Below are 24,496 nucleotides of genomic sequence, written 5' to 3' on the forward strand. Positions count from 1 at the left end.
GGTTAAACAGGTATGAAAGGTTAGGCAGGAATGAAAGATAATTGTTAAAAAAATTTTAATGAAAATGGTTTATTCTGTATAATTTTGGGCTGTGAAGTTTATGTTGCAATTAAGGTTTTTTGTCTACAAGTAATAAATTCAAATTCTATGTTCATTTCAATCATAAATTGAGCGCTTCTGTTTAGATATGTCATTTTTACTTTCCTAGCTATATAGCTATACTACATATAGGAAATATACATATTGAAAGGATTCTGAAAAGAATGTAGATATATGATGGTCTGAATTTTTTAAATTTATTATAATGATGCCCATTTAGAAAAATATAATTTTGGTCAGAATTGGTCAGGAAATAAGGAATTCATTGATCCTTTATCGCAAAGGGTAGATAGATTTTTAAAGGGTTTTAAATTTTTTTTTTGTTGTTTCTGAACTGAAAGCCATTCTTGTACTAATTAGGTGATTCTATTACATTAGTATGTAACTTTGGTTATGTGTTTGGGCAATTCCATCCACGAATGAAGAGGATAACACTAATTTCTTTACTTTTTGTCAGTTAACATTTGGCTTGACATCTTCAGACTGCATTAATTAATTTTTATTCAGTTTTGTACAATGAATTCTGTGTACGGGTGGGTAATTGATGCTACTTAATCTTTGTTCCAGTTGAAATAGTCTTCATTAGACCCATATCTCATGATGGGAGGTCCATGTGGACTGGAGCAAGGGTGGATGGGCAGTCTATGTCATGATACTCTGGTGCAACCAAGGCTACGTCTTCTAGGCAGTTACCGGTCGCCCCTTGTTGTATTTAAAAAAGGATAATAAAAAAAGACCCTCAAAATTTTAATGAGAGTTGAATAAACGTTTTACATAATTTATTTATATATATCTTGGACGTATTTTCAAGCGAATTACTAATTATTAATAACCCTTCTCTTAAGCAGCAGTCTGATAAGGGCAAAACTCTTGGTAACTAAGAGTTATCAGCTTTTTTTTTTTATATTGTTTCATTTTTTCTGTTGTAGAAGAAGAAGGTGTCAAAAAGCTTGGTCATCGTGCTAAACAACGTGCCATGAAAAGACATCTGAAAGAAATTGCTAAACAAAAAAAGAAAGAGCTTTTAAAAGAGCAAAAAGAAAATGCTAAACTTAAAAAAGGATTAAAGATTGAAGGTAAGTTTAGTTTCTTATTTTTATGAGAAATTAGTTATTTTCAATAATTTTATGGACTTTACATGGTTTTTTTTTGAAAAAAATTCTGAGTTGCCTTTTTTAAAAATATTTAATCATCTTTGCCTTCTCGGAGGATAATGATACCCACTATAGTAAATCAGTTTGTTAAGTACAGTAATGTTATTACGTAAGTGGCAGAATATCAACAAAAATCATGCCGTGTATATTGATCACGTATCAAAAAGAGAATTTTGTAAATATCAGTCAAGATTTTCTTGACCTTATCAATGTCAATGCAAACCTTTTAAAAACATTACAGAAAGAGATGGAATTATGGCTACAATGTAGAAACCAAGACACAACAGATGAGAAAAAGATCACCCATACCAAGAAAAGCTTATTTTACTGAGACATGATGTCTGTAGTTTTCTTGATTGGAAAGGCTTGTTATTTTATGAATTCATTCAATGTGGTCATATAGTAAATAAAGAAAAACATGGAAGTTTTTAAGCATTTGTGGAGTTTTATACAGGTTGAGAGGGTGAGGAGAAAACCAGAGTTGGAGTTATACCATGTTAACATGCCAGCTCATATGTCATTTATTTGCCATTACCTGGCAAAACACAAGACAACCAACCATTATGCGTTACCTCCCCTACTCTTCAGATTTGGTCCCAGCAGACTTTTTCTTGTTTCCCAAAGTAAAGATAACCTTGAAAGGACATAACTTCCATATCATAAACATGATTGAGAAAAATATATACAGCAGCTCTGTGCTGTCCCCAAAATTGCATTCCAGGAACTGTTAACAATAATAGATGAAATGTTGAAAGCATTGTGTTGCTAGTAACTGAGATTTCTTTGAAGGGGTAAGGTTATATATAGAGTTGTAAATATATTAATAAAGTGTTGATTACCCAAACTTTGTTTTTAACACACCTCAGATGATTATCTTATCCAAATCTTTAATTCTACTGCACCCTTGCTTGATAAGTTAACAGAATTTAATCAGTTAGCTATTATTTTCCTCTAAAATTGTAGTTTTTACATTTATGCTTTTAGTGAAAGAATTGAATAACGTGTGAAGTGTTTTTGTTATACACAAATAAAATTAGTTACTCTGTTGTAATGTGTACATTTTTTTCGACTCTACTGTTTGTTATTCTATATGGTTGAATTATTCAAGACTTGGTTTACTATTGCAAACCATTAATCAAAGTGTTACAATTAAGTTTTTATATTAATTTTATTTTGTCAAATATTATAGATGCTGAAGAATCTAATGGTATCAAAAATAATTTCATTATTACAAATAGTAAAAAGGAACAGTTATTTGATGATAGTGAAAGTGATGAGTCAGAAATGGATGATGACGATAATTATGAAGACATTGACGACGATGATGATGATGATGATGAAGAAGAAAGTGAAGATAAATTAAAGGTTTGTAAATAGTTTATATTGGTTGTCACTTTTTTTTTACTTTGAAAATTATTTTTTTGTTAAATTGTTTTTTCCATGTCCCTCTCCTTAAGGCACAAATAAAAAAAGACAAATATTTAGATTTTTTTTTTGATTGATCATATACTTTCTCATTGTAGCTATAGCAGCATATATCACTGTAATCAGGAAAGAAAGAAAATAGGCTCAAATCTGAGACCTCTCGGTTATGAGACTGGAAATGATGATTGATTCAGATGGCATTCTTATGATAGAAACCATAGATGAGTTAAAAAAATAAAAATTTATCACAAGAAGAGGTATTTGTTTTCAAAATAAATAAAGATAATGAAATTCAGCAGAATGGGGAATAATAAAGAATAAAATATTAAATAAATGGAGCACAGTACACACCAGTAGTTAAGAAATTAAATTTTTTAGCTAATAAAATTAATAGTAATGGAAAAATAATTAAATTTTGGAAGCAGACTAGCATGGTTAAGGAGAACTTTCTTGCAAAAAGAAGTCGATTATCACATGTAGTATTTGTTTTCTGCTTCACATAATAGTAAGAATCTGATGTGGATACCACATGACTTCCTTTTATGCCTGTTAAATTACATATACACATTTTTTGCAGCACTTCATTTAACTTTATTTCATTTGAAAGTGAGATACGATCCTCCAATTCTTTAATAAACTGGGCAGGTACACAATTGCTGAAATATTAGTTTTTATTAACATCAAATATTTTATAGAATTATTAATTCAACAGTCTTACATGAAATATTGGGATAGAGTAAAAGTCCCTTTATTACTCGTGTTACTAGATCAGTATTATTCGTATCTTCATGAGTTGCTGATTAACAAAAGTTTTACATTTCTAGTGTGTTGTATAAACAAAAGTTAATAATAATTAAACTATTCCCATTTAGTGAACTCCTGTATACTAGTTTTAAATGTTAATTTCGACCTAACGGTGTAAAATATTCAGTATTTATTATTGGATTATTTGGTGATTAATAAAAATGAAAAAAGGAGGTAAAATCTGAAGACAGAAATTTTTCACGATCACAGTTCTTTCTTTACTTTGTGCAAGGAAGTAAAAATAGATAATGGGAAATTAAAAGTGATGTTTGCAGAAGATTAAAAGTAGTTTAGTCAGTGAAATTCAAAATGAAAAAGACTTTAAGTGAATAGGAGGGATGAGAGATTTTTGGTAGAATTTTTTAAAGAAATAGACTAGGTCAGTTGGTGATCCACATTTAGTTAATTTGATAATAGAAAAATGTATAGAAGGTAAAAACCATACAGGAAGACAAAGACTAGAGTATATTAAACAAATAATTTAGAATGTAGTAAAAGTTTTAGGAGAGAAAAGAGTTTAGCACGAACAGGAATTAAAAGATGTGTTTAAATGTATTGTTAATAATTTTATTTATGTGAAATAAAAAAAAATATATATTTTTTTTTTTTTTAGGTTGGCACGCTTGATGATTTGCAAGATGATAGTGATGCGGAAGAGTCAGGGGGTACAACTGATTATAGTGATGATGATGATGATAATGATGAGGAAATTGATGGTAAAGATGATGATCTTTTACCAGTAGAAAGAGCAGCTAAAAGATTAAAAAAAGAACAAGAAATTGAACAGTATGTATTTTGAAATCAATGAAAACGCTTCTTAGTATACTATTTTAAAGTGTTTTACTTTAATCGTACTAGGTCTGTTCAGAAAATAATCAAACACTTTTAATTATGCATTAGATCATAATTTTTAATTAAAATCATAATGGGAGATGAAAGCTGAGTTTATGGCTATGACATCGAGACAAAAGTTCAAACATCAAAAAATTGCTACTAACACTTAACACGTTCAGTGCTAGTGGGGTATCAAGAAACCAATCAATGTGGCTGATTTTTTTTAAAATTCATATCTTTAAGATCTTTATCAATGCCAATATTTGATTTTATAATTTAGTAATGCTTTTTGGCTGGAAACTGACAAAATATTTAAAACACCACAGACACATCGCCTGCTACAGAATACAGACCTAATATGTCTTCTGACTAAATATTATCTGTTCTTCCATTATAGTCTGTCATTATTTGTGAATAATTAAATATTTATTGCATCAAAATAATTTATATTCTTTATCAAAATATAGGCTTGTTTATATTTAAATATAAATTTTTGTGTTATGGGTTATTCCGTAAAACATAACATATTGCAAACAAAATAATTATTCTATTTTCATTAGTTTTATTCATACTCTATAATCTATAGTAATAGAAGCATAATAGATGTGAACTTTATAGGCAAAACATAGTATAAATTGTTGTACTGGGCAAGATGTAAAATAAAAATACAAATATCAGAATTGATAATAATTAATTTTATTATAATAATCAAACAATACCTTAATATTTTATCAAAGCAATCATAATGCTTTACTGAAAAAACAGTTCATAGGAATAACATAAACAGTAGTAAATATAATAAAATATTAAATTGGAAATAATAACAATAAACAATTGAAACTAAATGTAAACTAGCCTAAATGCACTTATGATAGATTTCAAAACAGGAGACAAATTAAGAGCTGGTTGCAAAGTACACAACAAACAATAATATTGGAATTCTCTTTTGAATGCACACTTTGACATTTCCTTCGTGGTTTTCTACGAGATTCATTCGTTTCCATTTGCCATGGAATATGAATTTGGGTCTTGCCAATACCTCTATAAACTGCTAGTTCTGGCCTTATTTTCTGTTGGTTAATATAGATTAATTTTTCAATAACACGACCCAAAATTTTAACATTGTTGTTTTCTTGTTAGGCCTATGTGTTTTATAGAGTAGATATGCATTATTCATAATCATATATAATATACGAATAGCAACTTTTGCAAACCATCATAAAGTTTTCTTTCATGGCGGTGGGGGGGGGGGGAGGTGGGGAGGGGTGGTTAGTAGTAAGAACATTCTTAATTGAAAGTTGATTTTCAATGAAGAACTTATATTCAATATTCCTGTATTCAACTTATATTCAATTATAATTGAAAAAATTAAAAAAAAAACTAAAATAAAATAAAAACTGTAACAAAAATAGTTACAAAATTTGATTAGTATAGAAAAAAAAAAGTTTAAAAATTTATAAAATAATTATTTAAGAAAGGAATGGTAAATTAAGCTGTGAATACATAATTCAAGCTTTCCTTGAAGCGGTAATGAATAAATTATTGCTGCTTGATCCTCTACCACTTAAAAAAAAGTATAAGCAAGGGATGTAACATTAATGTCAGCCTCCATGACCAAACCCATGACGTCAATATGATGTCCACGTTGAACATATTAAACTTGTTGCAGTCAAATAACAATAACATGAAAACTAAATGAGATATCAACAATCCAAGAACATGTGTTTACAGAGGAGGATATGCGGAACACAATGCTGCAAACCTTTTGTCACTAAATATCTCCATTGGTGCATAATTAAACATTTTTGGTTATTTTCTGAACAGACCTTGTAAATGAGATTGCTTCCTCATAGTTCCTGGATTATCTGAGACTTTATCATAGTTCCTGGATTACATTTTTTCATATACAGTAAATTCAGGTATAGGCGCATATACCAAATTAAACTTATCATTTTTTTTAAGTAATTAATTTTGTAGTTTGTGAAAAATGCAAAGTCTGACCAGGATTCATACCCAGAATATCCAGATGAAAGGGTGAGACTCTACCACTCTGTCATGAAGGTCAGATGATTATTTTGCAAATAATCTTATTATTAAGTAGTTTTATATTTATTACAAGAATTTAGTAGACCTACTTAAAGAAAAACATTCATAAACTTTTTAGAAATATTCATGGAATTCATTTTATCTGAAGTCTTCGTTAGCTGCTAAAATGAATCTGTTTCCTTGTTCTTGTTGATTAACACTGATTGTTATCCTGGTGTTTCTTCACGTAAAAGAACCTGATTATAATACAATTTATTTTTAAACATTACTAGTTTTAAAATTTGCTTGTTAAAGAAATATTTTTTACCTATCCTGCCAAAAGCTCATAAATTTTAAAATTTTACACCTGTATCAATATAGTTTTTCAATATAGCGTTATTTTTAATGTTATGGTGAAAAGCCATAATTTTTTTTTCAGACTAGTAAAGCCTTCATTTCCATAATGATGTACAATGTATTCAGGACTGTGGCCTACTTAATAACACGTCTCCCAATGTCTCTGTCCTCTATCTCCTGATTGTCATCCCTTCAAATCCTCAACATCAACCCGTCCTTTCTTCTAATTCAACATACCTCAAGCATGTCAGTTCACACCTTTCTTGTATCCATTACATATCATTTTTTATCCCTTTCATCTAACCTCTTGCACCATTGCAATTGTAATACTATATCTACCTAAGACTAAGTCTCAAAATCTCTGGCTCATTCATTGTCTACATGTTCTGTGTTCCTAAAATTAGATAATTTTCTCCATTGTTATTTTCATTTTGGTTTTGATATCCATTAAGATCTGATCTATTTCAAGGCCATTGTTTATTCTGCACAATAACTATGTATTTTACAGTGTAGAGCCATAAGCACAATGCCTACCAGGTGATGATTGATAAAACAATTACAGCTTGATTCATCTAAATTCTACAGATCTATGCAAATTTTACTTAGATTTGTTTGAATGCTTAACAATATAACCTAATAATTATCCTGATTGCGTATATATAAATTTTTATATTATGTTCAGGCAAAATATAATTTATACATCTTTGAAAAATTATGGACAGAACAACAGTATTATGATCTTAGTATTGCAGGGTCATTCAGAAAGTTCTCCGACGCATAGATGGTGCAAGTTTGACAAAAATGACTATGATGTATGTCAAGTATGATCCTTTAGATGGCATGCTGGAGCACTTGAACATAGTTGATTGTTTGTAGCAATGGAGCAAAGCAAACAAGTATTGACATTTTCTGAAAAAATTGATAAAATTGAAATTTGAGCTGTTTGAAGTATTTTGTTTTTCTAAGTTTAACCCTTGCAGACGTACAAGACATTCTTCCTTTTTATTTTCAATGGTAAAAAAGCAGCTTGCTGAATTTAAATGTGGTTGAACATCCATTCAAGATGAATGTTCAGATGCTCGAAAACTGCTACAACCTACAAAATTGTTACATAGATTTATAATGCTGTATTAAGTGATCATCAACTCAAGGTACTGAGCTTGCTGACGTTGCAAACATTTCTATAGATTGTGTTTGCTACGTTTACACGATGTTTTGGATATGAAAAAGCTTCTCCACTCGATGGGTGCTGCATTTGTCAACAATCGACCGAAAATGCATCTGACTGAATATTTCTCAAGGGTGTTTAGACTAATTTGTATCTATTGAGAAAAAGATGTGGCTACAGTTTTTTTTTTTTTCGTGGTGTAGTGTTCACAGATAAGTGGAAAAAGATATGACTATTACCAGCAAGTATTATGCTTTCCTAATGGACCAATTTAAGAGTGGTATTTAAGCTAAATATTCACATTTGGGCAAAACAAAAGTGTTCTTTCACCACTGTAATGCGCTTGCACATGTCTCTGGTTGTTACTGCAAAATCCTATGTTCCCAGCAATTATTTCCTCTTCCCATGCGTGAAGAAATGGCTCAGTGGATGAAGATTCAGTTGAAATGATGTAGCGGTCAAACCAAGAGACAGCCACTGAAGTCTGTGAGAATTGAGAAAATGCTTATTTTTCAGTGTTGGACAGAAAGATTATTATATTGGTGGTATTAAAAGTTGGAAAATGATTGTTCTAAATGTATTGAATTGCAAGTGACTATGTTGAAAAATAAAGATTCTATGACTTGATGAAACAATATAGACCAGCCAATAACAATATTCTGTTGTTGCAGCATATACTATGGCTATCAATTTTTTTTATAGCAAGCATAAATCTAAGTCGCATCAAATATGTAAAATGTGTTAATAAAAAAATTAAATATTGGCAACCGCCAGCAGAGGTGTCATATTTTATTGGAAAGGGTGGACAGTGAAAGTGTTAATGTATTGTAATAATGTTGTTTTATTTATTTATTATTGTTTATTTATAATTTAATTTTCTTATTTAAAGGAAATTGGCAAAAGAAGAAGAAGAATTGCAGACAAATGTTGTTAGTAAAGATTTTTTTACATTTCCATCTGAAAATGAAATAGAGCAATCGATACCAATTCCAGAAGTTGAACAACGTATAAGAGATATTCTTATGGTTTTAACAAATTTCAGCAAATTTCGTGATCCTAATAAGTCAGTATAAAAATCAGTTCATATAAATACAGTTAACAACATTTTTTGTTGAATAAAAATAATAATTTTAGCATTCTGTTATTTGATTGTAATAATCAATATTGTATTTATCTAAATGAATTTCAATGGTTATCCACAAAGGCTTGTTCAATCCAATGTTTGTTCTTTTACAAAGAAATTAACTTACGTCTATCCAGTTCTTTATCTCTAATTATCAAAACTTTTCTAACCAAGTCGTAATTACTTAAACCTCCTGAAAGATTGGGTTGCAGATATGAAAGTTTCTTCTTTCAAGAGGTTTCAGATTCAAGGATGACATGTTTAACAGTGTCTGGACAACCAATTCATCCTAGAGTAAACAGACTGCTGATTAAACAGACAGGTGATTCAGGAGTGGTCCTTGTCCAACACCTTTATCAAGGTAATAGAAAAAATAGAAAAAAAATTTTAGTTGAGCCTGTTACGGTTTATAAATTAAATTAGCACCTTCCTCACACTTTGTCCTGGATGTTTATATTAACATCTCTGGATATATTAACAATCTCTGGATTACCAGAGAACTTCAGTTCTATTCCAGTTTTAGGGAGTCGGCATCATGTCATACATGAGCCATTCTACAGTATAAAATTAATTAAATAATACTTAACTATTGTTGTTTACGTTTAGATGATATTGTTTTGAAGAATTTTATTTACAGTTTGGTTGAATTGCTAAAGAGTGCTGCTCGGAGCATGCATGCTTACTGCTAAACACTCGCATGCTTCTTTAGATCCACAATGTTGAGTATATTTTGTATAATATAAAAAATATAAGATAATGAATTATTACACGCACTTATCAGGTGTTCCGGACGTATCCCCTGAACTTCAGCTACTGATTCAGAATACCAAAATAAGCAAAAAAGTTCATATTGCCATAAGTCCTATTTTGTTTTGCTTTCCTTCTGGATGCCATTTTGTGATTTTCAATAAAAAGAATATTTCTCAGGAATTAGAAACTACTTTAATTAAATTTGGCCAATCTAAGACTATTGTTGTATTCTACAAAATAAAAATGGTGTATGAAATAAAAATAAAATTTCAAAATGGTGGCCATCTTAATTTTTTAATCTTTAATATCATTGTAATTATTTGTTTGATCAAATTTTTATTTAATATAAAATGTATTAAACATTTATTTTGAACAAAATGACACCTCATTTGTAAAAATCCGTTGACAAACAGTCAGTTGTTGCAGACACTTAACCTGACCTGGGCAGTATACTTGTGCATCGTAATGCAAGCTGATTATTTCTTGCCTGTTTTTATTTCCTCCGCTAAATGTAATAAAAAGTATTAATAATAAATAATAATAGTAAATTCAATTTCCTTGTAGTGAAATATATTATAAAATCTTTCTGATACATGCAAATGTAGTTGCCACTTCACATACCTTAGAAAAGACAGCAAGCAGTGATATATCGCTCAACAAATCAAGTTACAATGGTATTTTTGTTTATAATAATAAAATTTGATTGATAAATACATTATTAAATCAAAGTGATATAAATTTTTAATTCAGAGCTGTTTAATTAAAGTAGAAGAAATACAGTAACTTATTTATTGCATTCATTATTTTAATAACAATCTTTCAATCAGTTGTAGCTATTTTATAATGTAATTAAAAATTTTATGTTTATGATTTGTTTGCGGTAATATGAAGCCACTGTTGAACTAACACCACACCAATTGTACAAATTGTTTGAGCTAGTTTGCTATAGAAACAAGAGATGTAATAGTATTATAAGGAATATTGTCATATTGCTTTGAGTATATATACAAAATAATTAGTTCTACTGTAAAGTAGCTGAAAGCATGCACATTCGTTTGAGGGTTTGTAAAATTAAATTGTCCATCAAATTTTGAAAACATTTCATCGCCTTTCATTTTAAGATTTTGACATTTGATGATTTTTAGTTGTATTTTTTACTAATTTTTTTTTTACCAATGTTATCTTGAGAACAAAAAAAATGTTATTATCTTCCTGTTACATACTTGAGTTTTAATAAAAAAAAAAGAGAAAAAAAAGACCATTGAACAATTGTGTTCATAATCTTACATAATTCTATTACCAGATCTTATAAATATTTTCAACCATTTTTAAGATATGCAATTTCTAAAACCACATCACCTTTATATTTATTCGGTGTATAAATATGAGACAAAGTTTGTTACACTTGTTTCATTAAATCAAATTCTCTACAAATAAAAATGCCTAACAAATGTATAAATTTAGCAATTCATTTTATCAAATATATTTATCAGTTGAAAATGACGATTAAGATTAGCCTTTTCTTATGTTTGTACATCATATAGTTCCAAAGATAATATTATAAATCAAATAATAACTCAAAAATGGTTGAAGGTGCAGTCCCAAATTTTGTAGGTGATAAAGTAATGGAATGGGCTAGCTGGTGCAAAAATTTTAACACAGTTGGTCTTGTAGTTTTTTTTTTTTTTTTTTTTAGTATGTTATCAAAATTTGATACAACAAAAAGTTTAAAAAACGATACCTGTTTTGTTCTCATTGTGATAACATCTGAAAAATTAATAAGTAAAATAAAAGTTTAATACCATCAAATGCAGCATAAAAAAATTTAAAGCATGATGCAATTTGTTTTGACATCTTATGGATAGTTTTATTTTGTCAAGCCTTGAACTTAAGTATACTTTATGCACCGATAATAGCGGTTAGCATTAAGTAACTAATTACTTACTAATATGCTATTAACATATGAGTTCTCTTCAGAAAATAACTGAACATTTTTAATTATGCACCAACAGAGATATTTAGTGGCGTGTGGTTGGCAGCATTGTGTTCTGCATAACCTCCCCTATAACCACATGTTCTTGGATTGTTGATATCGTATTTAGTTTTCGTGTTATTACTATTTTAGTGCAACGTGTTCATAACAATTTTTGTAATGTATGATTTTCAGGAGGAACGATACAATGTAAAAATTTGTGTGAAATTGCAGAAAACTTTCATAGAAATGTTTCAAATGTTTTGAAAAAAGCTTAAAAATATGATGCTATGGGTTGTACGCAATGTTACAAATGGTTTTTACGATTTAAAAGTGGTTGTCAGTCAATTGAAGATAACCCTTGACCAGGAAGGCCTTTGATTTCAACTGATGACACCCACGTTCAGAAAATTAACAATCTGGTGTGTACAAATATATGATTAACTGTCAAACTGTTTTACAATGGCTGTGTGAAAAAATTTGCAAAAAAAGATCAGAGTTGTGCCAAGACAACTCATGGTTCCTTTGCCACAACAATGCACCCACACACTCGACTTTGTCAATTCGTCAGTTTTGTGCCAAAAATCAGAAGACTGTCCTCCCTCGGCCACCCTACTTGCCAGACCTCCGGGTTTTTCATATTTCCAAAATTAAAATCAGTGATGAAAGGATGCTGTTTTGAGACTAAATTGAATGACATTAAAGTAAATTCGTCATGGACCTTAAAGACCACTTCAAATGAAGCTATCTAGGACTATTTCGCAAAGTGGAAACACCGCTGGGAAAAGTATGTGAATAGTACTTTGAAGAAGACAATGACCAGTAATCCATAAAATTAATAATAAAAATTAAAAACATAAAGTTCGGTTATTGTCTGACCAGATCTCATATGTGTGTCATTTTAACACATTCTTTTTTATTATTTATTTAATTAAATTTTTTATCTTTGATTTTAGCATTTAACGTGAATAGTTTTCAACATGATTCATTTTCATATTTGTTTACCTTGTGCAATGTGGCATGCATTTGTTATTTCATGGTATTAAACCGTATTTATTTCAGATATTATACTGAAATTCATATATTTAATTTTTTTCTATTCCTACAGGAGTCGTACAGAATACATTGAGTTATTAAAAAAAGACCTCTGCTTATATTTTAGTTACAATGAATTTTTAATAGAGCTCTTTGTACAACTGTTTCCTCTTACTGAACTTATGGATTTTCTTGAAGCGAGTGAAACACAACGACCACTTACTGTTCGGACAAATACATTGAAAACAAGGCGACGTGATTTAGCTCAGGTTTGTTTTGTTATTTTTAGCATTTTATATTTATTAATCGATGTTGTATTGCTCTAAAGTAATTTTTGTATTTATTTCTTTTTTTCTCAAATTAAGAAGTAATATTTTTTTATTGGAATGAAAGATTAAGAACGTATTAAATTTGTCATTATTTTTGTTAAATTAATAGAAGCAGATTAGTTTGTAATAGTAGAGTATTATGATTGTAACAGAAGAATAATTTGGTGATCTACTAACTTTATTTATTTATTTATCTACTTTCACCATTAATGTTGTCAGTTTAGTGGACAATTTACAGCTAATCTCTATCCTTTTCATTATAAGATATGAAACTTGTGATAAATGATGTGCCAGACTGAGATTCTAGCCAATAATTTTCCAGTTAGAAAGATACATTTAATTAGTGAACATTTCACTCATGGTTTGCAGTTACTGTATTGATTTTTGTTGAAATGTATTGTCTACAGATTTAATTAAAAATTGAGTTATGTGTGTTTTTATTTTGATGTACTACGTTTATTATGGCATAATTTGACTTTTTTTTTTGTCGGTGAAGTATTGCTCATATTGCAGAAATAATACACTGATTTTAATGTAAGTTTATTAGTATCAAAACTTGAATGTATGAATCATGAAAAGTTGATGTAGAGGTTATGGAATTGAGTTATAATGATCTATGTGTCAAATTTGTGTGGAAAATAGATAATAATTTTGTTTTGCCATTTTTTTGATTTTATAAATGTTAAAAGAAAAAAGGGTGTTACTAAAGTATGGACACCCTTAAATAACTTTTCAATAGTTTTACGTAGAAAAGTAAAATTTAGCAAATGCTCCTACCTTGAAACAATCTATTTTTTGATGAGACCACAAAGTACCCTAGGTTGCATTTTAAAAATTAAAAAGGATCAGGTAGTGTTATAACTCATCATTTTAAAGGAGATTAAAACCAATCATTTTGATGTAAAAATCATTGGGCTATGATAACTAACCAAAGTATTGACTGTTTAATATTTTTATAGTTAATCTCAAAAGTGATATACATTACCCCCTAAGTAGTGGTCTTGTACCAAAAAATGGATTGTTTTTTTAGGTAGGAGCACATGATAAATTTTTATATATTTATTTTTTGTTTCAATGTTGAGCAGTAATAATTTGAATTGTACAGTATTACTTCTGAAAACAGCTGTGGAGAAAACTAAATGACTGCCAATTTGGATAGGATTGTCATAGCTTAATTTATTTTTTACAACAAAAGGTTTAATTTTTCAATGCTATATCACAATTCTACTTTTCTATTTCTTAGTTGCTCTCAGTAGGGACACTGGGATGCATAAAAAGTCTTGCATAAAAAGTAATTATTTGGAGATGTACTTAATTTCATTTTCTATGTTCAATGATTGGAATGTTATTTAAGGGTTCACATATTTTACAACATGATGTACGAGGGACATTCAATAATTATGAGACAAATTGATGTAAAGAAAAAACAATTTATTCAATGACAGTGAAATTTGCACTACTTTTCAATTTCAATATAGTCTCTAGCAATATTTAGATAATTGTCCCACTGTTCTGTGAGCTTTCTGATTCCCACACCGTAGAACCATTTACCTTGCTGTTTGAACCATTTGTGTACTGCTTTGTTATCGTTGAACTTCTTGCCATGTAAAAAGTCTTTGAGTAGGCCAAACAAATGAAAATCAGACAGGTGAGGTCTGGGCTATAAGGAGGAATGTGGCAAAACCCAACCCAACTTCTTGAGTGTTTCTCCTGTACTCTGAGCGATGTGGTGATGTATGTTGTCATGGAAGAGACTCTTTTGAGAGAGCATCCTGATGTTTTCACCTTTTCACGGGTCTCACTTTTTGGAGTATGTTTGAATAGTACTGATTGTTCATGGTACATTGTTCTTCTCAATAGTCACTAAAAATTGGGCCTAGTGAGTTCCAGAAGACTGTCAACATCACTTTACTGGCTGATGCGTGAGTTTTGAATTTTTTTTGTGGGCGAATCCAGACGTTTCCAATCAAGACTTTGTGTTTCGGTCTCAAAATGGTATATCCACGTTTCATCACAGGTTATTATACAGTCCAGAACCTTCCACTTCAAACCGTTCTTTGAACTCAGAACAAATGCTAATTCGGGTGTCTTTACGGGCTTGAGTCAACTGTCTTGGAACCCATCACGAACACGTTTTGCGACAGTTCAGCACATCATGAATGATTGAATGTGTGGTTCCAACACTAATATTACACAAACTAGAAATTCGGGATATTTTGACTTGCTGTCTTCACGAATAAGATCATTTATGCGATTTTGCAGCTCAGTAGTGAAAACTTCAACTGGTCTTCCACAGCAATAGAGATCAGTCACACTTGTTTTACCTGAATTAAACTGTTCCACCCATTTATACATGTTACTGCGATTTAAATACTTTTCACCATACTATTTCAACATTCTTGAGTAAATGTTTGCTGGTTTCCATCTTCTGATTGCAAAAATCTTATTATTGAAAGTTGCTTACATGTTTCAAGCGGAGCTGTCATTCTGAAATCAACAAAAGAGGTTATGTTTAGATTAATAATGATCATACACATTTAATCAACAGCGATTAAATGTGTTCCCAAGGTTGTCAACTTGACCATCAAAAAGTTTCATTGTCATAGAATGAACCATTTTTCTCTACATCAATTTATCTTGTTAATTATTGAATATCCCTCGTATATCAAATTCAACCATTTTTTTAAATTCCTCATCACAGTTGATACAGTATCATTTTAATTCTGATCTAAGGATTAATTAAAGAATTATTACAGTTAACATTGTAGAACTAAAGGATTAAGCCTGAGATTTTTCATTAATTTGTAAAGTTAAGAGCTTTTTTGATCAGTAGATCTCCCAGTCCAACTTTTGTTTGGTTTTTATTTTTGAGCAAATGAAAAACAAATGAACAGGTGGCTGGCTCAGCTCCAAGTAAGTCAAGTGGTAGGATTGCTATAATAAAGTTGATTTTATAGTACTTGTTTTATTAGCATTGAGACGTCTACAACAACTATTTTATAGGTCTAGATTCTAAGTCTTGATGATTGCATTTTCTGAGATCAGTAGAAGGATTCACAAGAAGGAATCAGAAATTCATTCTCCTTACATCAGAAATACTGATGTAAGGAGATAACAGGACAAATACAATCTGAATAATAAAAGTTATAGAGTATCCCAGTGATCAACAGAACACTCTGAATAAATGGATACATCATGAATACCAAAGAGAGAAACTTTTATGGAGATGCCACTCTATAAGGAACTATGGTTTTTAAAGTGGCATAAAGCTTTCAAAGAGGGTGAAGAAGTTAGGATGGCCAAAAAAGAGATGGAAAGAGTAAATGATAATGTTAAAATGACATACCAGGCAAAAAAGCCTATTAATACATGTAGTTCAGAAGAAGTTTGAGCTTCAAAATTTATTTTTTTCTAGTCACTGTATTTAGTAAAATTTGTTGATTATATGACTTTTTTTAACTCACTTCATTTATTTTTCCATTTTAGGCTTTAATCTCACGTGGTGTTAATGTTGATCCAGTTGGGAAGTGGTCAAAAGTTGGTCTTGTTGTTTATAATTCACCTGTACCAATCGGTGCCACACCAGAATATTTAGCTGGTCATTATATTTTGCAGGTAATGTAACTTAACTATTATTATTATTATTTAGATCTGTTACAGTGAAAATGTGTTTTGACCTTACTGTAACGAGCAAATACGTTTGTTTGAAAGTGTTATAAATTAGGCCCTTAAAATTCTACATCCATATTGTTACAGATCAACTGCAATAAGATTCTTTGGTAATAAATTTTGTTTAGTAATGTTCATTAGTAGTATTTTGATAGAACAGTTACCAGCATATGTACGAGGTTTGTTTCAAAGGTAAGTGTACTGATTTTCCTAGGACAAACAGGTAATGTAAATTGGTCTTTGATGTATAACAGTGTACTGCCGCAAAATATTGAACAACATTATGCTATCAAATTTTGTGTGAAACTCAACAAGTCTGCCACAAAAACATTTGATTCTATGGACTACTTGCCATTCTATTGAGAATTATGGTTTTAAAATGGCTCAAAGCTTTCAAAGAGGGCCGAGAAAATGTAGAAGACGACCTTCATTCTGGAATACCAACCTCGTCAACAAACGATGAAAATGTGGAAGTGGTGCGAGCTGTGATGGCGAAAGACCACCAGGAGGTAGTATTGGAATAACCCACCGGGTTGGTCTAGTGATGAACGCGTCTTCCCAAATCAGCTGATTTGGAAGCCGAGAGTTCCAGCGTTCAAGTCCTAGTAAAGCCAGTTATTTTTACACGGATTTGAATACTAGATCGTGGATACCGGTGTTCTTTGGTGGTTGGGTTTCAATTAACCACACGTCTCAGGAATGGTCGAACTGAGAATGTACAAGACTACACTTCATTCACACTCATACATATCATCCTCATTCATCCTCTGAAGTATTATCTAAACGGTAGTTACCGGAGGCTAAACAGGAAAAAAAGAGAGAGGTAGTGTTGGGATGATTGCAGAAAAAACTGGATTGGATAAAAATGTAGTTCATAGAATTTTAGCAGATTGTTTGCACATGTTAAAAATTTATACAAAACTTGTCTGTGGAGCAAAAGCGAACCAGGTGGAAATTTGTCAGGATTTACTGGAAAGACTTGAAATTGAGCAAAAACTTTTTAGATAAAGTAATAACAGGCGATAAGTCATGAGTATGTTCCTCCCGAGATTAAACGTCAAAGTTTGGAATAGCACAAAAAAGTTCTTGCCTGAAGAAAGCACACATGAGCAGATCCAAGGTGAAAACAATGATCATTGTTTTTTTGACAGCTGTGACATTGTGCACAAAGAGTTTGTACTTCCAGGACAGACAGTTAAAATTGCCTTTTACAAAAATGTCTTGGAAAGATTTTGAAGATGGGTCCAGCGATTCCAAACTGACATTGCACATGATTGGCTGTTGCACCACGATAATGCCCCAGCTCACACTTTGCTTTCAATTCGAGAATTTCTGGTGAAGAAGAACAGTTCCTACTTCCACAGTCTCCCTACAGCCCAGATCTAGCTCCATGCAATTTCTACTTCTTCTCTAAGTTGAAATTGAAGTGGAAGGGTTATTATTTCGGGACAATGGAAAACATAAAAAAAACTGCAACCAGTGAACTACAACACTTAAGGAAAATGATTTTAAAATTAAAGTCAGTAAACTTTTGGGACAAACTTCATGTGAATACATATATAAACAACTGTGATGGAATATGTTTCTAGAGGCTTATTTCATTGACTTTGAATATGAAACTAGCTAAATATTTGCCTTCCTATATTACTTCAGTTGACATGTTAGGACAGTCTTCAATGGTTGAAATATTTACATTTGAATATGTATCTAGTGTTTTAATCTTGGTATAATCTGACTCATATGCTAATTTGATCAAACCTTTATTGATAAAAGCTGCTTCTTTAGTTTTTTCTCACTGATGCTTTAAAGTTTGAAATATTGGTAGTATCTTTGCAGAATAAATGTTTGGTTAAGTGGGATATGAAATGTTAACTTTTGGAAGTTAATCCGTTATGTTAAAATTTATTTTTACTTCTCTGTCTTTTTGTATAATACTTTGTTTGAATGCAGTGATTAACATTTTGTATGTATTTTTTTTTACTTTCGAGTGTATGAAATTAAAAGAAAGTTTAAGAACCAGGGTTCTTTAAGTTACAACATTTTGTGTTTTTTTTTTGTGATGGATTGTTGGTTTCCTTTTTTTCTCTAGTAAAACTTTTATCAGTATAAATGTATATTATTTAAGAAGTCTCAAAAATTCAATGTTAACAATTCAAAAAGTTATTCAGCGGTTGGGTTATACTTACCTAACTTAAAATACGACTTTTCAAGTACATTTAACATTGCTAATTGTGTGGATAGAATTTTCATTTTGATAATGTTACTGCTTCTATTGTGAATAAAGCAAAATTTCTAACGGTTTTATTTAACGTTGATATCTCTTGGGATGATCAAATTGATTTAATTTGCTACAAAATCAAAATGTGATGTTTTGCTTTGAAGCGCCTTAATAAAATGTTAAGTTGTTATTTATTATGCTTATATATATTCTTGTAAAATAATTAAGTGTTTAAATAATTTTCATTAATGTCCTCTCAAATGAGAATTAGTTTTTTTTTCATATTTACTGTCTTCATGTATTAACTTATTTTAGCTGTAATTTTTATAAATTATAACTTTGATATCTATAACTTTTTTCTTTATTTCCTTACTAAAAATTATTCTTTATTACTGGAATTATTTGATATAAGTGTACTATTAAAGTTATTTTTGTATTTATTTACAGGGTGCATCAAGTTTATTACCAGTTATGGCTTTAGCACCTCAAGAAAATGAAAGAATTTTAGATCTGTGTGCTGCCCCTGGTGGCAAAGCTTCACATATTGGTAAGTTTACGTTTTTATTGTTACTATTATTGGCTATTGCATACTGTACTTGATGATCTCAGAGTGTTGGTTTTGCCAACCACATAATTTACTTTCATAAGAAATCTTAATTTGCACAAAATTTTTTAGTGAGAATTTCACATTTTTTGAAATCACTATATAAATCATCCAGCAATTTAATTTGTATTAACACACTATAGACTTTTAAAAGGTATTATGGGTAAATTTTGGTTTATTGTTATAATAAGTTGGATTATAGTAAAAATAAATGTTGTCAAATGCATGCATTATCGAAAATAACAATTCCACTGAAATAATTTATATATTAACTAATACAGAAAGGAAGTAATATTCTAACTATCCCACAATAACATTCACTGTAATCTGTTGTTGTGAAATGCCGCTCATTAGACAATGTGTCAGCTAATAATTTTTGCAAAAGTTATTGTACTTTGCTTGCATAGCTGCAGAATATTTAACTGTATTTTTATTTTCAAATATCAGTTCTTTAATGTAATATTGGGGTTGGCCAAAAAGTAACTCCGGTTTTCACAAATAGATATATGTTTGTTTTGAAGAACTGTCAATGTTATGATCTTTTCTTTTGTCATTTGATAGATGTCGCTTATAACATATTTTAAAAGCAAATTGTGTGTGCGCCTGTTAATTTAGTCAATTTTAACATTAAGTGTAAAATTGAACAACATTTTTGACATATTTTACTTTTTTATTTCCGTAAAGGCAAAAAAGCCACTGAGGCTCACACAGAGATAAGTGAAGTTTACAGTGTTGATCACCTAACAGAACACATGTGTCAGAATCGGTTTAAAAAATTCTGTCCAGGAGATTTTTCACTTAACCATGATCAATGTTCTGGTCAACCCACTTAAATTTACCGAATAAAAGCTTTAGTCGAATCAGATAATCTGATCTGAACTGTATGAGAGATTGTAGAGTGGTTAAATGTATCGCACACAATTGAAAATCACATCGAGTCTTAGACTCATTAAGAAGCTCAATATTTGGGGTTCGCATTAATTGAAAGAGATACTTATCGCAGCAAATCAATATTTGTGATATGCATCTCAAACATTATGAAGTCGACCCTATTTGGAATGAATCATCACCACATATTAAAAATAGATTGTCTACAATAACATGATTGAAAATGGCCATGTTCTGAGCATGATGAATTGGTAAGTCACATCAAAAGCTGAATCATATCGAAAAAAGATTATGCTGTCATTTTAGTGGGATTACAAAGATGTTGGATATTTTGAGCTGCTTTCAAGAAACCAAACGATCAGTTCAACTATAGATTGTTTACTATCAACAGCTAATGAAACTGGAGGAAAAAATCTGAGAAAAACAATCAAGAATTGGCAAATCACAAAGGAATCATGTTCTACCAAGATGGTGCAAGGCCTTGCAAATTTTTGGTATCTTGTGGAGAATTATTGGAGGTCAGTCGGGAAGTGATGTCTCATATCTGATGTAGCCCTAATCTTGCACCATCAGATTACCAGTTATTTGGAGGTTTGCAAAACTCTGAATGGTAAAACTTTCACTAATGATGATGGCCTGAAATTGCACTTGATTTTTTACTTTTAAGGACCAGAAGTTCTATGTGCGCGAAATCATGAAGTTGCCAGAAATATGGCAAAAGGTTATCGAACAAAATAGAAAATATGTAATCGGTTAATATTGATTATTTGTATAAAAATGAATTTTATTTCACATTACAAAATCAAATTTACTTTCTTGCTGACCCAGTTCTGTGGGTTTTTTTTCCATTTTTCTTTCTGGTTTTCATTTGTGTATACACTTTTCTTCCCAAAACAGAATAAATGTACCGGTCTCATTCATTTAAAATACTAACTATTCCTGACTGAAACATTTTTTATTTTTAAAATGCACAATGACTGGAAGTTTTAATTTCACCCATATTTCATACATGAACTGTGAAATGCCTCCTAAAAATCACTCATCATGATTTTTAACTCTGAAACACCACATAAATCCACACAAATAACTATGTAGCATTTCCCAGTGAGTACCAAACATTTTTTTTGTTTTTCATCTTCATCAAACATCACATCCTGAGTGTGTTCTTGCGTTTCCAGATCAATAGTTCTGCAGTTAACAGGTAGGTGTTTAAATATTCCATCATCACAAACAGTATTAATATGCCTTTCACAAATCTAAGGTAGCAGTGGAATTTCACATACTGTTCTAACAATGGTAATAGTACAGAACAGTTCAGCAGCAACTAGGAAAATTTCCTTTTAACTCTATAAATGTTGCCAAATATTTACTGTTTCAGCAGAACATGCTCTTAATTGTCTTTTCTCTTGCTAAACAGATTTTCTTCAATTTTCATTGTCATATTGGGCTTTCTGATCACCCCCTGGGTTTTCTGACGAGTTAAGCACAAATTTCCTGAAGGCAACAACTGCAATCATTGGTGATATTGATAATAATTTCTTATTCAAATTTCCAAAATAATACAGATATATGACCAAATGAATTCACTGATAAATGAATTTCATATTCTTAAAAAAATATAATCAATTATTGAAGAACTGTGCCTCTGAGTGAGCATCACGAATTGTTTTATACTTACTACAACTACATAAAATTTTATTACTGTACTTTCATATCATCTCAGCGACACATTTTCTGAATTAACCCACTTTGTTAGAAAATATTAATTGTATTATTCTCACCAAAACAAACAGAAATATGTGCATAAATCAACCGGTCAATATCCAAACACAAATGAACCATGTTTTCTAAGCAATTTTCAAATGACAGTTTACTTTCTTGTGTGATGTTATCTTATTAAATTTTTATCTATTGAATACAATATATCAAGTAAACAACAATTGCAACCCATTAAAAAACATAAATAATTACAAATCCAAGTAAAAATAGGATAACTGCAAAATATTAGAAGATTAATTTAACAAAAATTACTTTTCCATTAAAGAGCTACTGAAAGACAGGTGTAGAAAAACTATACCCCATCTCTAGAACCTTCAGGTGTATGGAAGTTTATGTCTCAACTACGAACTATTCAGCCAAATCTCCAGTGCAAGAGAAGAACTAAATTAGTGGACCGTTATTATAATGCACCGGAGGTTAATTATTTCAGTGATGAAGGAATTAAATAGCAAAGACAAAGATTAAAATATTAAAACAGATAATCAACAATCTAAAATGTAGTAAAATTTTAAATATAAGATTTTTTTTTCATTACAAGTGTTGTTTTCTGTATTTTTATTTAGCTGCTATAATGAAGAATACCGGTGTATTATTTGCCAATGATGTAAACCAGGATCGTGCTAAGGCAATTGTTGGTAATTTTCATAGACTTGGCGTTATAAATTCAATAATCTGTTCTTATGATGGACGAAATTTTAGCAAGGTATATATATATAAAATATTAGGATATTACATAAAAACTGTTGAAATTCTTCTCTAACATTTAAAATTTCCAATAATCTGGTACTTAAAAAAAAAGAAGATATATATAAATATAATAGTCTCATGGGTTGTGTGCAATGTAAAAATAAAAAAAGCTTGAAATGATTTCTGTTCCTCAGCCCTTTTCTTTCTTGATTTGTCATTTTAAAAAAATAAAAATAATAAAATTGATTTTAGAACATTAAAAAAAAAGCTCAGCTTCTTTTTATAAAAACTTATTTGATTATTGAAAAACCCTAACAAAGTTCTGGCTGTAGTATATACGTTTGTTGTTCTTAATTGAATGTTTGTTAGCATTTAGAACGTTCTTTTTGTTCCAATAAAAGCATAGTGGCTATTAAATAAGGGGACTAATGCTGCTACAAAAGAACTGCGCATGCACCAAATTTGTACGACCGACGACAGCTGTGTAGCGTGAAGCCACAGTTTCTGTAGAAATATTAGTCTGGCCTTGGCCTTCTTTTAGATAACATCTGTTGTTTGTTTTGCCGAAAAAATGATAAGTGTTTTATTAGAGCAAAGAATTGTCATGAAACTTGGAAAAACTGCTACTGAAACTTATCTGTTATTAAAAAAAGTAAATGGCAATGAATGTTTATCACATGTGCGGATTTTTGAGTGGTTTAAAAGTTTTCAAGATGGTCGAGAAGACGTTGAAGATGATGTTTGCCCAGCTCCATGTTAAAAACGGATAAAAATATTGAAAAAATTGGTATTCTTATCCGATCTGATCGTTAAACTTTACCTGATCAATATTATCTTGAGGTCCTTGCTCAGCTTTGTGAAAAAATAAGAAAAAACGACCCGAATTGTGGAAGAACAAGTCATGGGTTCTTCATCAGGACAACACACCGGCTCACACTGCATTGTCTGTCAAGATGTTTCTAGCCAAGTATAAGATCCCAGTGTTAGACCATCCACCTTATTCGCCTGACCCGGCACCATTTGACTTTTACCTGTTTCCCAACATCAAATCTTCATTAATTCAAACGAACAAGATTTCAGACCGTTGAAGCTGTGAAAGAAAAAGCGGCATGTGCCATGAAAGAGCTCACAGAAGAAGACTTCCAGCACTGTTTTGAACAATGGAAAATTCACATGGAGTGTTGTGGAGATAGAGGAGGAGCGTTTATTGAAGGGAATAATAACTAAATATGTATAAGTTTAAAATAAAATATTTGACAGCATTAGTCTTGTTATCTCATAGCCGCACCTCGTATGGTTTTTTAAAAAAAGATATTAATTTTAATTTATGATAAACATTTGTATCTATGTTTAATTTATTATTATTGTATTATTCTATTCATTAAGAACATTTTTCAATAAATTGAAATGATGAATTGATCTATTTCTTCAGAAATATACCATTCACTTTTGATATTAATACTAACATTTTTTCTTCATAAAGATGCGGAATATAAAATTGATTCTTTTCTGAAATATTTAGTTTTGAATTCTTTGTTAATATATTTTTTTAACAATTACTTATGTTTGGTTAGGA

At 30.3% G+C, this 24,496-nt stretch overlaps 1 protein-coding gene across 1 annotated transcript in view; it reads left to right on the plus strand.

Annotated features, from left to right (window-relative positions):
* Positions 1-24,496, plus strand: part of LOC142333564 (26S rRNA (cytosine-C(5))-methyltransferase nsun-1-like) — a 45,768-nt gene that overhangs the window by 9,291 nt on the left and 11,981 nt on the right. The window contains exons 2-9 of the mRNA XM_075380850.1: positions 1,029-1,175; positions 2,443-2,618; positions 4,096-4,268; positions 8,756-8,929; positions 12,820-13,015; positions 16,562-16,690; positions 19,410-19,509; positions 22,797-22,936. Coding sequence (XP_075236965.1) covers positions 1,029-1,175; positions 2,443-2,618; positions 4,096-4,268; positions 8,756-8,929; positions 12,820-13,015; positions 16,562-16,690; positions 19,410-19,509; positions 22,797-22,936 — 1,235 coding nt within the window. The remainder of the gene's footprint in view (positions 1-1,028; positions 1,176-2,442; positions 2,619-4,095; positions 4,269-8,755; positions 8,930-12,819; positions 13,016-16,561; positions 16,691-19,409; positions 19,510-22,796; positions 22,937-24,496) is intronic.

This window comes from Lycorma delicatula, chromosome 13 (genome assembly GCF_047948215.1).
Source record: "Lycorma delicatula isolate Av1 chromosome 13, ASM4794821v1, whole genome shotgun sequence".
Classification (NCBI taxonomy): domain Eukaryota; kingdom Metazoa; phylum Arthropoda; class Insecta; order Hemiptera; family Fulgoridae; genus Lycorma; species Lycorma delicatula.